The 18,036-nt window shown below is 33.6% G+C and overlaps 2 protein-coding genes across 2 annotated transcripts; both read left to right on the top strand.

Annotated features, from left to right (window-relative positions):
• The first annotated feature begins 5,959 nt into the window (after positions 1 to 5,959).
• LOC142619044 (uncharacterized) lies at positions 5,960 to 6,981 on the top strand. The gene is made up of 2 exons (XM_075792121.1): positions 5,960 to 6,310; positions 6,409 to 6,981. Exons 1-2 carry the CDS (start codon positions 5,960 to 5,962, stop codon positions 6,979 to 6,981), a joined length of 924 nt encoding a protein of 307 aa, XP_075648236.1.
• A 4,213-nt stretch (positions 6,982 to 11,194) lies between these two features.
• LOC142618636 (replication factor C subunit 3) lies at positions 11,195 to 16,612 on the top strand. The gene is made up of 9 exons (XM_075791585.1): positions 11,195 to 11,540; positions 12,103 to 12,319; positions 12,940 to 13,019; positions 13,115 to 13,274; positions 13,957 to 14,038; positions 14,889 to 15,018; positions 15,160 to 15,223; positions 15,303 to 15,371; positions 16,167 to 16,612. Exons 1-9 carry the CDS (start codon positions 11,195 to 11,197, stop codon positions 16,264 to 16,266), a joined length of 1,248 nt encoding a protein of 415 aa, XP_075647700.1. The 3' UTR covers positions 16,267 to 16,612.
• Positions 16,613 to 18,036: the final 1,424 nt, after the last annotated feature.

Raw genomic sequence — 18,036 nt, 5'->3', positions numbered from 1 at the left:
TGTAACTAGGATCAAATCTTTGTATTTCTTTTTTGCATAGATTGTAACTAGGGCCAAAGCCTTGTAAGGTTATTCTACCAAATTGTACTTCTTTTATTCAATTAATAACATTTGAGGTATTTTGGACATGTAATTGTATTTATTTATTCTTATTTTTTGTATAAAAAAAAATAAGTGACGACTCCACACAACTACCCAAATGAGAGGTGTCTTAAACACCAAATCTCTTTTTGAGAGCACCCACGCCCAAGTTGGTCTGGTCTTTCACACAATCAAATTTGTTATGGACTTAAGCTAACAAAACATGAACTTAACAAAATCAATTCCACACATCAACACCAAAAAATCACATCCCTTTACATCGAACACCATAAATCAACAAATTAAAACACTTACAAATAATATCCCTTTACATCCAACACCACAAATCAACATATCAAAATATAACAACATAAAAAAACCACAAAATCAGATCATGTATCTCCTTTGTCATGTCATTGTACTCATTTGTCCACCACCTCGTCGTAGTCCTTATCCCTCCACCGCCACATCATGTTGCTATCCTCATTCCTCCATTGTTACATTGTGTCATCATCCTCATCCCTTCTGCTGTCCACCTCTACCAAGTAAAGAGAGAGTTTGGGTGAGAAAGGATTAAATATTTAATTGTTTTTTCAAATTGTTTAGTATAAAAAATTGTTTACAAAGCTACTATAGCTCTTTATATGTATAGTCATTGTAACTCTTCAAGGAAAATAAATCAGTTAGATGGATGTTGGAGCTAAGTTTTTACAAAGCTACAATGGCTCTATACAAGGGAAGTAATGGAGAAGGGACAAGAATAGTTACCTCTTCCCCCAATTTAGATTCCAGTTAGCTCAACTGGTAAAGTTTTTGATGGTTGAATAAGAGATTTAGGGTTCAATCCCCACCTACACCAAAAATCGATTAGTATCTTGGTTTAATAATAAAGAACTATAATTAGAAGCGGACACCATAAGTTGAAATTCTATAAATAATGGCATGTTTGGTATATGTGTTTAAAAACTGAAAATTGTTGTTTGAAAACATTTGTGAAAATACGTGTGAGTGAAAAAGTGTGTAGAAATACGTGTAATGTTATTTAAAAACTGAAAATGGTTGTTTGAAAACAAAAACCAAACACCCCCTAAATGTTTTAAAAATTAAGCATGGTAAGGGGAAAAGATATACATCCCATTATGTTTGATGTGTAGAATGAACATAATAGACACACTTTCCCAGTTTTCCCTGTATCATCTACATTTTTTGTTAATTTGAACCCTATTTGATTGGTTTAGTCTTGTGCATTGGATTTTACATAATTATATCTATATATAATATAAAATCGAAACGTTTAACTTTTTGTTGACTGCACCTTATTGCGCCACATAACTATATAAATTAATGCCATGTATACATTGAAAAACACCGAATAGTTGTACTTTTAATTTTTCAATAGACACATTTTCGGTCAATAGGCATGTTTTTATTTAATAGGTACATTTTTATTTAATAAGCACATTTTCGATTAATAGACACATTTTCCTTCAATATGCATATTTTTATTTAATAGGCACATTTTCATTCAATAGACACATTTTCGACCAATAGGCATATTTTCGGTCAATAGACACATTTTTGTATATTCAATATGAATGGTTATGACATTTCAATAGACACATTTTGGTAGACACATTTCATTCAATATGCACATTTTCAACTAATAGACACATTTTCATTCAATAGGCACATTTTCGGCCAATAAGCACTTTTTGGCATATATATTACAACCTATTTTATATATACCTATATATACAACACAAACTAAACTGGAGACACAACATTCTGTATCTTATTCCTTCCTACAAAAAACTGATAAATAAAACAATATTACTTTCTTCTATCTAACTAATAAAACTTTGTACTATTTCTTTCAATATCATTTTTTTTTTGGTGTGGAAAATTACACTTTGCCCACCTGTGATTTGCCTGGAAACACTTTGCCTATTTGTGGTTTAAAAATTGGCACTTTACTTACTTGAGGTAAGCTCTGTTTGTCTCCCGTTACCCACCTTTGTTAAAAATAGAGGTAAATTTGTATTTTTGCTACTCTTTTATATCTCTCTCCTCCCAAAACATAAAAAAATAAGAGAAAAGGAAATCTAAAAGTTAGGTTTTATAAAATTTTAGACATGTATCATCTTCAATGCCCCCAATGGCATTGCCAAACCACTTCTCTATGGAAAAACTAATGGATATTTAGAATTCAAGAGGATATCTTTATATGGTAAAGCTACTCTTGTCCAAACTGTTACCTTCTCGTGACTCAATCCACCTTTTGTTGTTGGGTACCAATAGTTTAGAGAGTGGGTACCTTCTGACCAAGGTTGTCAAAATCGGGATCCTACGTAAGATCGTGGGAGGTAGGTAAGATCGTGAATCGTAGGATTGGATTGTAGATTGTAAGATCCTACATGTTTTTAGATTTAAATCAAAAAACACATTCATAATGACTTTGTAGTTGAATAATCAAGTAAATTGTGAATTTATCCATAAAAAACAAAAATTTGCATCGTATGATATAATATACATGTCATACATTGCTACGTTTATATTAACAAAACAAACATATTTAAGTTTTGACCAAATATATCTAAAAAGTTCGATAGACGTTTAATTAACAGCCAAATACAAAAATATTTGCCAAAAGCCTTGTAGCTGAATTGACACATCCCTATGCACAAAGTGCTTAGGGGTCTAGAGGGGGAAAAGGTTCGAGCTGCGGGGTTAGCAGCATATTGTAATTATCTCTAAAAAAAATACTAAAATATTTATCAACACATATAATATTTTCTAAGTCAAGTTCCAAGTTTAAAATTCAAAATAAGTTATCAAATGAAAACTAGCTAACTAAAATATGAAATCCAAAAGTAAGATGAATATTAAGGTGAAGTGAACATTTAATTATTTTCATTCTAGGGTTCTTATAACCATTGTCATAATCAACATCATCCATTTCATCATCTATGTATATGTTGTATATTTGTATACTAGACCTGTAAAAGAGATCAAGATGCAACTTCATACTTAATTATTCAAGTTATACTACACTCAACAACAATTACAGAGCATGCCCAAGAAAATCGATCAATCAATCAATATACAAATACAAGCATACTAATAAAATTATATATAAGAAAAACAGTTTAGTAATATTAGAACACAAATTAGTATATTGATCACACAAATTTAACAAAATTATAGCTTAAAAAGTAGCAAAACTAATATAAATTCTTTATTTAGAAACGATGAATCATTCCTTCATTTAGATTACAAGTGAATTAGAAACTAAAAAACAATTGCTTAGGTTAACATAATTTTATATATATATAAAGTCATACCATCACAACATAGAAAAATAAAAACCCTTAAAGCTTCATCAAACACAAAAATTTATCTCATAAAAAAAAAACCGAAAATTAATGTTTTGGTAGGATCTCATACAATCCTACGACCTTATATGATCCTACCATTTTTACGATCCTAGTGCGATCTTAAACGTTTTGGTGAGGTGAGATCATAAAATCATGTAATCTTACAATATAGATCGTGATTTTGACAACCATTCTTCTGAACCTAGCATTTTTAGGTGTCAAAATGGTTAAGACAATCGCACATAGGCAATGGATTTTTGGGGCACACCTGCTTTGCCTTCGCCTTAGAGTTGCTCTTATATCTCACATATATAAAAAAGGCTTACTTCTGTCGAGTCAATCCTGCCAGAACCACACTAGTGGAGAGATCATAGACTATATGATAGTAGATATCCAAAGAATCAAAGACTTCATTTAGTACTTAGTGCCCGTTTGGTTGGGCTTTTAGGGGCTAAAACGCAGCTTTTACATAAAGTTGGGTTTCTTTGGGTGTTTGGTGAAGCAAAAACGCAACTTTTGGGTAAAAGTTGCATTTTGGGCCAAGGCAAAAACGCTGAATCTGTTTAGGGAGGTCTGGAGGTCCATAAGCAAAACGTCCATCAACGTTTTCAGCTATCCGTTGGGCTGAATCCTAAAATTACCGAATCACCCTCTCATCTCATCTCTCTGCTCCGCTGAAATCCCTGACCCTCATTCCTCTCATCTCTTCTCTGCTCTGCCCTCTCTGTGCTGCTATCGATCTCTCTGTGGTAAGTCATCCGTGACTTCTTCTTCTTCTTCCTCTTCTGCTTTCTTCGTTTTCTCTGATCTGTAATTTTTTTAAAAAATTTATTTATGAGACTTTCTGATCTGAGAAAGTCTTTTTGAAGGTACGCATTTGATCAAAAAAGCACCAAGCAATACTGATTTGCTACCGAAAACCACCAGGTACCAACAGTGATCTGAAATTTTTCTTTTTCTTTTTTTTACCGAGTGTGGGAAATTTTTTTTCAGATCTGAACAAACAGGGTGTATTTGATCTACTTACCAAAAATTTACTGTATTTTGTATTTAATCTTTGATCTACTTACCAAAAATGTATTTGATCTTTTGTCTTGACCACTATCTACAATTTCAAAACTTTATACATTGTGGATTCCATATTTATTAGTCATATACCTTCACGGGTTTGAACTTTTCTTAATTATTATATGGCACTGAATGTGTATGAAAGTCTTTACGCTAGCTATCACATGAATTGAAAGGGTTGAACCAACAAACCTAAACTAAGATTATATATATTAATGTTGGCATAATCGTATATTTTAGGTTTATAAATTCAGAAAGCTTGTGTTCTTTTCTACATCACATGTCTGAATCAGTATTCTTTTCTGACAGCTTGTGTTTCAATCATGATTGTGTCTCTAATCTTAAGTAAATATCCATGTTTAAGATGTGCAAGCTAGATCAACAAGTGCACATCAAGACCTAAAAGTAACAAAATTCATAAAAAGGAAACCTTGATGTATGATAATCCAACAAAGAATAGCCTTTGAGTTGTGTAATCCTGAGTTATTTGTTGTGAATTTTGCGTTTTATGTGTTGCTAACTTTCTCTTTAATTCTCTAGTTTTGTGCAATATAGGAGCTTTTTGATTGTAAAGCTGTGAATTATATATTGTTTTAGGCACTGGGTTTCTTTCTGTTTTCATTATTGCATAGAAAAAAAAAACCCTGAACTTTCAGTACTTGAAGTTGAAAGTTTTGTTGAAATTATTATGTGAGAAATTTAGGGAATATAAGAAAAAAAATTGTCCATGGTTTTCCTCCTTTGTCTCTTTGGGTCAAAAAAGAGAGCAGATGAGTATTTCAAAAATTGTTCTCATTTGTTGTTTGGTTGACTTGGTTCCAGCCTCTGCCCAGCAGCAGCAACAGCAGCTGCATCAGCTGCTGCTGCTGGGCATGCCCCATCAGCAGCAGTACATCGCATCGCCAGCGGCTTCATCGCCAGCAGCGCAGCGCCATCGCCGGAGCATTCCAATAAATTGTTTCATAAATAACTTTTATAACAATATGTGTGTGTGCATATATATATATATATATATATATATATATATATATATATATATATATATATATATATATATATATTCCTTTTATATACATAATTAGTGCACAACTTATAGGTAATAAATAGATGGACATAAATGTACTTCCCTCATTAACACATAAAAATGAGTCAACAGATTGACATAAATATCAAGTTTGATGACTTTTTTTGTTTTTTTTTGGAGAAGAATCAAGTTTGATGACTTGGAAGATTAAATGAAGATAATTCACTCTCATTCTCTAGGAATGCACTACATAATAAAAAATATGAACTAGTTACTTGAGCAAATTGACACATATTTAATTATTTTCACTCATTTAAGTGTAAACTTATTTTTTATGTTATTGATTATGCGTTTTTTGCATTTTTTGCAATCTTCTATTTTTTGCATTTCTTATGGTTGGTTAACTTTATAGATGGGTAAAAAGACCACTTCCAACCCTGAGGTAAAAAAGGCTAGAGTAGATTGGGATGTTAATCCAACGTGGACAACTACTTTTTGTAACCTTTGTGTGGAACAAATTCAAGCCGAGAATAGAACAAAAGGTGTTGGCTTTAGTACCAAAGGTTGGTTCAATTTGGTGACCAAATTTTGTGATGAGACCGGTCAAAACTATGATAAGGACCAATTAAAAAGTAGGTGGGATGTATTAAAAGGTGATTGGAGAGTTTGGGAAAAATTGAGGAATCTTGACACAGGTTTAGGTTGGGATGCAGTGAAGGGAACGATTGATGCTCCCGATTATTGGTGGGACCTGAAGTTGAAGGTGAGTTGAGTATTTTATTAATATGTAGTTAGTTGGAGATAGTTTTTTTTTTTTTAATATTATTCTTATATGAGTGAAATTACAATTACATTTTGTAGGAATTACCCAAAGCTAAAAAATTTCGAGAGAAAGGTCCACAGAATCTAGAACAACTTGAGATAATGTTTAGGGATGTTGCAGCAACTGGGGTAGCTGCATGGACCCCTTCTTCAGGTACATTACCTCCAACAATGCCAAAAGAGGGTGCTGGTGATTCAGATGGTAGCTCTGAATTTAAGGATAACCAATGTGACATGAGTTTAGACATTGATAGTTTGCAGCAAGGACATACTAGTCAATCACGTAGTTCAGGACAAAAGCGAGCTAGTGAATCAATACCCTCACAGAAGAAAAAGAAGAAGATAGGAGGAGTTGCAATGTTGGACAATCGTATTAGTCAATTAATAACTGTATGTCAGAATAAGTCTGAAGGTACTTCTCGAGAGTCACCAAGTTCAATTGATAATGTAATGGCGATTGTGAGAGCACTTCCTGGAGTGGAAAGTACGTTTGTGGTTCAAGCTTCCATTATCTTACTAAAAAAGTCATGTAGGGAAATGTTCCTAACTTTCAAGGACCCAGAGTCACAGCTAGAGTGGCTACAAGCAATGATTTATAACCAAAAGAAGTGACTAACCTTATGTGGTATTAACTATGTTGTATTAACTTTAAACTAAGTTAGCTATGTTGTATTAACTATGTTGTATTTGCTATGTTGTATTAACTTTAAACTAAGTTATGTGATATTTAGTATTAGCTTTGGACTAATATATGTGTAATGTAAACATATTTGAAATTTTCATTACAGTGTTATGTACTTAATGTTGTGAATTGTCTTGGTATGTTGTGAATTGTCTTGATTGAGTATTTGTTACTTTGTTGTGTAGCTTAAACCAATGTGGATGATTATAATGGTACTCATGAGAGTGGCCATTTTATGGAACTATTAATGGATGGGGATTATAGAAATTATTGTGATGATCATGATGGTGGTGATTATGACAATGCTGACAATAATAATGATGGTGCAGACAATAATAATGATGGTGATAACAATGATGATGATGATGGTGAAAGTAGTGACGGTGATGATGACAGTGACGGTGATTCTGATGATGATGATAGTAATGACGATTCTGACAAGGAGTTTTACCAGCTTGTGACAGTTACCTGTGAAGCAGTTATGACGTATTTCAATAAGTACATTAATAAGACTCCTTGTTATGATTCTGAACAAACAGGGTGGGATTGGCTGAGACGCTGTATGGAAGGTAATGAGAATTTGTGTTACAATATGTTTAGAATGAGAAATGAGGTGTTTCATAATTTGTGTCAAGTTTTACAACATGACTTTGGACTTCAACATTCATGGAATATAAGGTTAGAAGAGTTAGTGGCAATCTGTTTAGTGATACTTGGTCATGGAACATGTAACTGAATGGTTCAAGAATTATTTCAGCATTCGGGTGAAACCATAAGTAGACATTTTGAGAAGATGATCACTCTGTTGGGTGCTCGCTTTGCAGCTGCATATGTAAAGCCTTCGGATCCAACTTTTAGTGAAGTTCCAACAAAAATACAAGACCATCCAATTTATTGGCCACATTTCAAAGTATGTGTACTATTGTATATTTGAACAAGTGTTATTATCTATAAGATAATACAATGCATGTGAAACTGAAAACTATTAATGTTTTTATTAGGATTACATTGGTGCGATTGATGGCACACATGTGATAGCGATTGTACCTACTGAGAAGTCCATTCCATACTTTGGAAGAAAGGGATATCCAACCCAAAATGTGATGGCTGCATGTGACTTTGATATGTTATTCACATTTGTTTTGCCTGGATGGGAAGGTGCAGCACACGACACCCACATTTTTCTTGATACTATTCGTAAACAAAGTAAGAACTTTTCGCACCCACCACCAGGTTTGTAATTGGTTAATCAATTGTTCATTATAATGACATATTGTGTGTATGTTAATACAATTGAATTTTTTTGTCTAGGAAAATATTATGTAGTTGATTCTGGATACCCAATGATGAAAGGCTATTTGGCACCATACAAAGGGATATCATACCATCTTCAGGACTTTCGAAGGAGAGGTGGAAGCCCTAGAACTAGATATGAAAAATTTAATCATGCTCACTCATCTCTTCGATGTGTGATTGAGCGCACTTTTGGTGTGTGGAAGAATAAATGGAGAATTATTAGAAACATGCCATCTTTTCCATTCCATATCCAAATACTTATTGTATCTGCTACTATGGCTCTTCATAATTTTGTTAGACTAAATGATAGGGATGATAGGGAGTTCATAAATGCCAATCAAGATTCAATTTCTAGAAGAGAACGTAATAGTGAAGCAGGTAGCAGTTATGAGCAGAACTCAGGATCTTTAACAGATCCTGCGATGGTGGTTCTTCGTGATTCCATTGCAAATTCCATTTGGGGGGGTAATAATTAGTAGTTGTATTTTTTTTTATATAATATCATGTAGTACAATTTATATTTGGGTTATTGGTATGTATTTTATATCTTTTTACATTTTTATATAGCACAATTTAAACTTGGATTATTGGTGTATATTTTATCGTCTTTTTACATTTTCATTTTATGCTTCATGATGATGAAAATTATTTAGATTTAATTAATATTAATAAGAAGTCATTAATGGTAATAACAAATAATTATGACACTAAAAAAGAATAATTGCCCAAACATTATTAAAATAATACCAATAATATAAATTTATTATTATTATTATTATTATTATTATTTAGTAAGTATATGAAGTAGTTGATTTAAGTATGAAATAAACTCCCTTATATATACATTGTTCTTTTTGGTAATTTATCCTTCAAACTGCAACTTTTATAGTTTTAGCCAAATACTCAGCTTTTTCAAAAAACACTTTTTAATAGCTTTTACCAAACACTCAGCTTTTTGAAAAATCACTTTTTCATTATGCACTTTTTGAAAACTCAACTTTTTCATTATGCACTTTTTCAAAAAGCCCAACCAAACTCACCCTTAAACATAATATGGATGTTGCCTGCACAAATATCCTTAGCAATCTACATTCTACATACAAATTTAGGTTTGAGATCATTTGCTCTATTAGTTGCAACTTTAATAGTTATGGGTTGCAATATACCCTTTACAAGAGTCTAGAAGAGATACCAATCTAAGATCATGGAAGCCAAGGACAATAGGATGAAATCCACTTTATAAGTTCTTTTAAACATGAAGACTCTTAAACTTCAAGTATGGGATAGTGAATTCCTTAAAAGGTTAGAGAAAAAATATCTAAAAGTTAGTTTTAATTTTTACAAAACCTAACTTTTAGATCTTCTTTTCTCTTGATTTTTTAGATTTTTATGTTTTGAGGGAAGAGAGACATAAAATGGTAGCAAAAATACAAATTTATCATTGTTTTTAACAAAGGTGGATAACTGGAGACAAACATAACTGACTTCTTAATTTTTAAATCCTTGATAGGCAAAAGTGTTTTTTTTGGAAAAACCACAGTTGGCCAAAGTGTAATTTGCCATTTTTATTATTATTATTTTATCTCATGCATTTTTGCTTACTACTGCAACTCAAAAATAATGGTTTTTCCCCCCTATAACTCATTTAGTAGCTATTCTCATGCATCGCACATGTTAGTGACTAGTTGTAATTTTATTATTGAGCTCCAAGACACACTTCTTTTTTCAATTAGATTCTTTGAATTTTTGAAGACTCTTTATGTTCATCATTGTGAGGCCATATTTGCCATATAACACCATTTTCAAACATATTAATTAGTAAGTATCGTTTCTAAACTTATTGGCAAATTAACATCTTGAGTTCGCTATAGCAACTTGAGTTCCATGTGCTGGTAGTGTTGAGGTGGAGTATTATCCACGTGGAACTCGAGTTTTTCCCTCAAACAAAACCAAAACACCAAACCCATAAAACATAGACCACCAAAACCCATAAAACATGGTGGAGGCAAACCTAGAACCTAGAAAACATAGAAACCACCGATGGAAACAAATCCAGAACCCAAAAAACCGATCCTCTTATTCTTCTTCTTCTTCTCTGAACCTCTTCTTCTCCCTCTAAAGAAAAAACCACCAATTCCTGCAAACAACACCATTCTCTTCCACTTCCAGTCCCAAAAACCCAAGAACAAAACCAAACACAAAACCCAAAATAAATACCCGAATCGATCTTGGTAATTTGGCAGAGGAGAGGAAGTAGCTTTGTTGCCCATAACGGCACTAATTTTTCAAATCTTTTCACTAGTGTTTTTTTTTCCTCTTGTTTTTCCTTGTTCCTTGTTGAATCTGGGCAATTATGTGTGTTTGCATTTGGGCATTGAAGGAACTCTCTACATGCAAAACCAAACCTACTTGCAAAAAAATCTCTCCTCCTTCTCTGTGTTCTCTAGTTGTGTAATATTTCTTCTCCAAAACATAAATCGAGTGTATTAGATTCGAGTTCCACGTATACAAAAAATCCACATCAGCCTCTGCCAAAACATTAATAGAGTGTATTAGACTCGATTTCCTTCATTAAAATTGAGTCTTAACAAACTTGAGATGCTAATTTGCTAAAATATTTCAAAACCATGCCAATTAACGAAATTATTACTAAAAATGGAAAAAAAACATCATCGTGAACTTCAACAAATCTTCTCTCATTCTTACTTTGGAAAAAAAAACAAAAAATAAAGGAAAAAAAAATATGAGGCCCGTTTGGTACTTATATTTGAACAACAGTTTTTAAGTTTAAAAGACTTTTTGAAAATACGTAATATCACGAACCGTGTGCGATCGGGCCTCAAATATATGATTGGCGCCATTCATTTGTATTGGCCAAAAGAACCCCGCTTTGTCACCGTCTCACACACACTCCCACTCCCACTTCCTCTTCTTCACTCTCAAAAAAAGAAGAAGAAACACAGCCCCCAAATCCAACAACGCCATAAAATTATCATCATGACGGAGGTAATTTCTCTCATGGACATTGACGACGACGACAACAACAACAACAAGCTTAACAACAACAGCAACAGCAACAACAAGGGCAAAAACGTCGTCGTCCCTGGCGAACCCAAAGCCACTCCCTGGGTCGAGAAGTACCGCCCTCAGTCCCTCGCTGACGTGGCTGCTCACCGCGACATTGTCGATACCAGTTTAGTATCTCTCTCTCTCTCTCATTCATTTCCTAGGGTTTCTCCGTGTCCGTGTCCGTGTTTTTAAAATTTTTTTTTTTTAAAATTTTCCGTTTGGTTCCCGAGAAAATTGTTCGGAAAGAAAAAGTAGAGAGACTTTGCATTTTGGACGAGTCCGATTTTGCCTATTGTTTCTCTAGGGTTTTCTATATTCTTGCTGTAGTGATCTGTTTGCTCCAGGAAATTGGAAAGTCTAGGGAGAGCGTAGTAAATTATATCACAATTCCGTTGTCAAATTTTAGGGTTATGTTTCAATTTGTTTGGTTGCTGAGAAAATTTGGGAAAAGAAAGGAAAACATAATGGTATTGAATTTTAAGATTTGTTGCTTATTTAGGACGCAAGAGAGCAATTTATTATACACAAACGAGCCTAGTGCAAGCTTTACGTCTATGTTGTTTTTCTATCATTTTATTTCTTTTACCAAATTATGGTAGAAAAAGAAAAAAGAAAAAAGAAAAAAGACAATGGAGCTTAAATTTTGATTTGTTTATATATTTGTTTTAATTATTGGGTTTAAATAGTTGATAGGCTGACGAGCGAGAACAGATTGCCCCATCTTCTATTGTATGGACCACCTGGCACGGGTAAAACGTCGACTATCCTTGCTGTGGCGCGCAAGCTTTATGGAGCGCAATACCACAATATGATTCTGGAGCTCAATGCATCCGACGATAGGGGAATTGATGTTGTGAGACAACAAATCCAAGATTTTGCAAGCACTCAAAGCTTCTCATTTGGGTATCTTTCATCATTTTACTCATTATCTTTTTTTTTTTTTTTTTTTAAAATTTATATTCCTTTGATGTTGAGTGTGTCCACTCGGGCTGTGTATATTTCATCAATTCAGCAATGCCTCATACTGGGTTTTGAGTTGTAAATGAACTTAAATATCTGGGCTAATTTGTTATAATGCGTTCCCTGCCCTTAAATGTTACTATAAACGCAAACAATGGAAACTGGCGTTTTGTGGGACCTTCAACACTCTTTGATTTTTTATCCATTCCTATTTCTGATTGTACTTTGACAACTGCTTTAAAGTGTGAAGAAGAGTTCCTATATAATTTATACAATCTGCAAGACAGTAATAAGATTGCCAAAGCTGACTAAACATCATGCATTTCTTCAACTTTCTGGGGGTTTTAAAGTTTTTGTTACATCCTGTGATAGAGTATGCTGGCCAGTTTTTGTATGACCATTAAATTATTTGTTTGTGCTCTAGTTCTAATGTTGCATTTCACATTCAATTCTTGTCAATTTTGCAAGACCCAAGGTATATTGCTTCTTGGCATGAAAAAGTCACTGGGGGAAATGTACTTCATTCCTGTAGTTGATTACAAAATAGTTTTGTTTTTTAACAGTGCAAAGGCATCTGTAAAGTTGATCTTACTAGATGAGGCTGATGCTATGACGAAGGATGCACAATTTGCCTTGCGTAGAGGTATAACTGTATAAGTTGTTACGCTTGCACTTTATTTAATTTTTGCTCCATTTCATTGTACTCATACACCTATTTTATTATGCTTTGTGGTATAGTGATTGAAAAATACACAAGGAACACTAGGTTTGCACTTATTTGCAATCATGTCAACAAGATTATTCCTGCACTACAGTCAAGATGTACTCGGTTTCGTTTTGCTCCTCTTGATTCTTTTCATGTAACTGAGCGACTCAAACATGTTATAGAAGCTGAAAAGTAAGTATATTGTTTTTTAATTATTAATTACATTTGTATTATCTTGAAACTTTTGATGGACTGTTGTGGGAGGATTTCGGCATAAATGTAATTATTAATTACATTTATGTTTTGGATTCTAGTGTTATGCATCAATTGTTATAGGATTACTAGTCATCTCCATCCTTGCTTACGTTTATTGATAGTTGTTCTCTTTCATGACTCCTCTTATTTACTTGGTATATTTCTTGCATACTGATTTTTTTTAATAAAGCATTATTATTCATCAAGGAATTGTTATGAGCATTATTATTAGAATAAATTTGTAAATAGTAAAAACAATTAGCTGTGGTATTTGATTTATAAAGGATATGTTAATCAAGTAGCTTGTGAACAAGCTCAAATTTTTTGACAAGAAAAGATTGAGCTTGAACAACCTATCTAGCTTGGTGGTAAGATTGAGTTTGACTCATGTTTAAAATAAAATTAAATGAACCAATCTTGATCTTTTAATACTCAACTCGGCTCGTATACTACCATACCCTTGGATGGCCACTCCTTTTGTTTTGCTTTAATAACATTGAAAATTCATTGATAAATGATGCCAGAGTACTTATGTTACATTATAAATTTTATTTATTTATTTTTGTTTTGGATTACTAACTAATGATTTGCCTTTTAACAATTTTTGTCATTGGGCTAGGCTTGATGTACCCGAAACTGGCTTAGCGGCACTCGTGCGACTTAGCAATGGTGATATGAGAAAGGCTCTGAATATTTTGCAGGTTATAAGAATTTACCCCCCTCAAATTTTGCTGATGCTGTTGTCTCTATGTGTGTGTTTGGGAGTATAGATGGTGGGGAAGGGTGTTTTATTTTTGTTCCTTACAGACGTGGATTAGGAAGATGATAGGTTGTTACAAAGGTGTTAAGTATGCAATTTATTTCGTAGAAGATGGTACTGGATGCTCAAATGATCATTGTTATTGGTCAGTAACATTGCCAAATTGAATGTGTAGAACAGAAATATGGCCACAACGTTGGTGGTTCAGTGGGTAATCATGATTATCAGTTTGACCAATCAAAGTGGCCCTCAAATTTCTTTTCCTATTCAAATTATTTTGATTAACAACTTATCATAGCCAAAACAGCATATGAAAGAAAATGGATAATTGTGCCATATGTTGATTGGATGAAATGTGATATGTTTTGGGGTAAACTTGAAATTGCTAGTGGTAGGATTTGTGCCCATTGTTGCTAAAGAATGTGAAAGATGTTTCTAGAGTTTCTTGCTTCAAAATGCTCATGACTCGTATGTTATTAAGCTTTGTGCCAATGCATGAAAACATTGACAAGCAAGCATTCTATGAATCTTTATCAACTGTTCTTGTATCTGCATCCCATTATTGTGGCTTTTCAATCTCTCTCCCCCTAAAGAGCAAAAATAAGCCCTTATACTTTTTTTTTTTTTGTTAAAGATCTTAGCCCTTGTACTTGATAATACAGATTTACTTTCTTTGTTCTCATCGTGGGTTCTTGACATTGGAATTCTGGGTTATGTTTGTTTTCTAGTATTTGTTTTTTCTTTGTGAACAGGTCCTAAAGACATTGTCAATATCTTTTTGATGTATGCAGTCAACACATATGGCTTCTCAGCAGATAACAGAAGAGGCTGTATACTTGTGCACTGGAAATCCATTGCCCAAAGACATTGAGCAGATATCATACTGGCTTTTGAATGAATCTTTTACAGAGAGCTTCAAACGTATACACCACAACCCCCTCTTTTTATTTATTTATTTTTTATTTAAAAATATTCTGCTATGGTTAAAACTAGCGACATTTCTGTACAAGTTCCTGTTTCCCCATCCATTAATTTATTTATTTTTGTGCTTAACTTTGATAGGAATATCTGAAATGAAGACAAGGAAAGGATTGGCCTTGGTAGATATTGTGAGAGAGGTGACAATGTAAGTGCTGTTCATTATGCCAGGTGTCCACTGTTAATTTTATTTAGTTGATCTCATCTTCACTGCATTGTTCTAACAGGTTTGTTTTCAAGATCAAAATGCCATCGGATATTCGAGTTCAGTTAATTAATGATATGGCTGATATAGAGTATGTTCCCATATCTTGCTCTTTCATATTTGCTATTTCTGTTCTCAATTATAAAAGTAGATGTTGAACTTCATCATTGTTTCACTTCAGTAAGTGATGTAACCATGCGTGTAAGTGTCCATGATACAATAAATCAGTTCACAGATGTGTACATCTAAAATTGCATCTAGAATATATATATATATATATATTCAATTTAACATGCCTGCATTTTTTACCGTCCGCTATTATCTAGACTTTGATCTATGCAATGGAAGTTTCAAACCATTGGCACCAGAGAAGGGGGCCATGTGGGATCTAGATAGTTATACTAACATGTATAGCTGATGTGTCATTAATTCATTACTAGCAGATATTGGCTAGTGAAGGCATGTACTGTGCATTCATTTTCGGTATTGCATTCATTCTCTCCCACAAAAAAAGATGTTGACTAAAATGACTAATACTATTAAATTTTTTGTTGGTTCGTCTTAATCTCTTACAAATTCTGTTCAAGTTCTACTAGACTTGATAAACCATGAATTAAACATTTGAGGGATGTAGTTCAGTAGTTGTGATTTTGCACAATGCACACATCAAATGTGGTACTTAACTGGAACACCGCTGTTTGGCTGGGAGCTTTTAGTTTTTTGTCTCACTTTTAGCAAATAAGCTACTTGAAATTACATCAATAAGAATTCGGTACTTTTTTCTTTTTGGAGGATTTCATTGGACCTGTTTAAGTGGACTGAAATTGACTTCGGACTTCCTGAGGCTTCAATTGCATTACTCTCTTTTATTGGTTTTTATTTGCAGGTACAGGTTGAGTCTTGCGTGCAATGATAGGTTGCAACTTGGATCGCTTATTGCTTCTTTTACACGAGCCCGCTCTGCACTGGTTGCTGCTGCAAATTAATTATGCCTTGATCTTATTAGGAGGTGTTGCTTTCCCATACGATTTCACTTTTGAGGCATATGGTTTGTTTCATCTCTGTGGGGACCAAAGTTGACAGAATCTCAAGTTGTTCAGTATGATTTTTGACTCTAGAATGGGATGTGCTCACTTATGTAGTCTGCAACACTTGACTAAGAATGTAAAGGTGTAAGTTTGCCATTGTGCATGACAGTCAAGATCTCACTCTCAACTGTTACGTGGGGGATCTCAGCATGTACTATTTGATGTATTTCCATTTGAGGTGCATGATATTTGCTTTGCTCCGTCTTGTGTTAAGGCATATCTGCTCTGATCCATCTTGTGTTCAGTCTTCATGCTGAAATTTCCCATTATAAGCTATACATTAGTCTCATATTCACTTCTGTAGCTCATCTATTCCATCATGTTTGAGAATTATAGAAATTATGATCGATAAGCAGGGTAAACAGTGTAAATGATGGAAATGTTAATTTATGACACGGGTGATTTTTAAATTTTGGTTATTAATTTAGGAGAGCCTAGCATGATAGCATCCCATAGAAAGAACTACAATGGGCCCCGCACTTGATATACAGTATTAAATATATTGTAAGCTTGGTTTTTGAAATCTGAGAACCTTCAGCTTTGAAAACTGCTAACTACATTCATTAACATCCTTTTCTACAAAGCTTCTCGCTGCACTTTTTGTTTTGGGGCTTCTGGCATTTAATGTTTTTTCTTTCATTAAGTATTCTATGGGGTTACCACCGCTCCCCTTTGATGCGGTGGTCATTCTATAAATATAAATGTTTGTAAAGTGTGGGGAGAAAGGGTCGGGGTTCAAGTCCTTTACACACACATGCTCTTAGATTAGGCTAGAATAAAAATTTTATCTTGTATTAAAAAAAAAAAGTATTCTATAGGGTTTGATGGTCTGAATGGAAGAAGAATCTCAGGAAGTGATTGTAATCTCATACAACTGCACTCTTTAAAATTCATGCAATCCATTCAAGGCTTCAAGCCCGTGAGCATGGTTTTGAAATTATGGTAATGCCCTTTTGTTTTTCTTTTATTTTTTTGGGTTTTTGGAGTGGGGGTGGGAGTGAGAAGCAAGGGTTTTGTCCGGAAATTTTAGGTCTTGTGTTTAAATTTAATTAAGGAAAAAAATATTGTATCTAAAGAATTGTATTGGAATTTTGTCACATTCAATTCACTAATCTTCTCAAGTCACTCAAAAAGGGGCTGGAGGATCAGGAACCCTATTAGGAATGGGCGTAGAAATCTCATAATGTATTTATCAGTCTTGAATTGGACTAAATGGGTTTTAGAATTTGTTTAGATATCGCTTATTGCTGAAAACTGAAAATACTGTAACAAAATAATTTTTAAGTGTGTGAATAGTGCCATGAGACCCAGTTTTATTGAAAATTTTGCCAAATTATGTACTTGTGAGTCATGTGAACAGTGCACAAGACCCACCATTCAAAAAGCAAACGTGCTAAAAAACGTTTTCAACACAATCCAAATCAACACTTAATAAACCAAATTAACACTTAATAAACGATTTTCAAAAGCTGGAGTAGAGAACAGTGCCAATGTTCATTGGAAGAGGTTAAAATAAATTAACAGTAGACCAACTCATGATTACAGGATTGAATAATTTACAGCAAATTAACAGTAGACCAATTCATGATTACAGGATTGAATGGATGCACTTAGAGGTTAAAATGGGACTGGGTCAGTGGAGTTTTACCCCTCAAAAATGCAACAGAA

This window comes from Castanea sativa, chromosome 12 (genome assembly GCF_040712315.1).
Source record: "Castanea sativa cultivar Marrone di Chiusa Pesio chromosome 12, ASM4071231v1".
Classification (NCBI taxonomy): domain Eukaryota; kingdom Viridiplantae; phylum Streptophyta; class Magnoliopsida; order Fagales; family Fagaceae; genus Castanea; species Castanea sativa.
The sequence above is the reverse complement of the archived record's forward strand: the minus strand, read 5'-3'. Positions and strand labels throughout refer to the sequence as shown.

Excerpts from the sequence above, each read along its gene's own strand:
- LOC142619044 (XM_075792121.1), top strand. The coding sequence starts at position 5,960 with ATGGGTAAAAAGACCACTTCCAACCCTGAGGTAAAAAAGGCTAGAGTA. Across the intron at positions 6,311-6,408 it reads GGTGGGACCTGAAGTTGAAG|GAATTACCCAAAGCTAAAAA; the intron begins GTGAGTTGAGTA and ends TACATTTTGTAG.
- LOC142618636 (XM_075791585.1), top strand. The coding sequence starts at position 11,195 with ATGATTGGCGCCATTCATTTGTATTGGCCAAAAGAACCCCGCTTTGTC. Across the intron at positions 11,541-12,102 it reads CCGCGACATTGTCGATACCA|TTGATAGGCTGACGAGCGAG; the intron begins GTTTAGTATCTC and ends GGGTTTAAATAG. Across the intron at positions 15,372-16,166 it reads AATGATATGGCTGATATAGA|GTACAGGTTGAGTCTTGCGT; the intron begins GTATGTTCCCAT and ends TTTTATTTGCAG.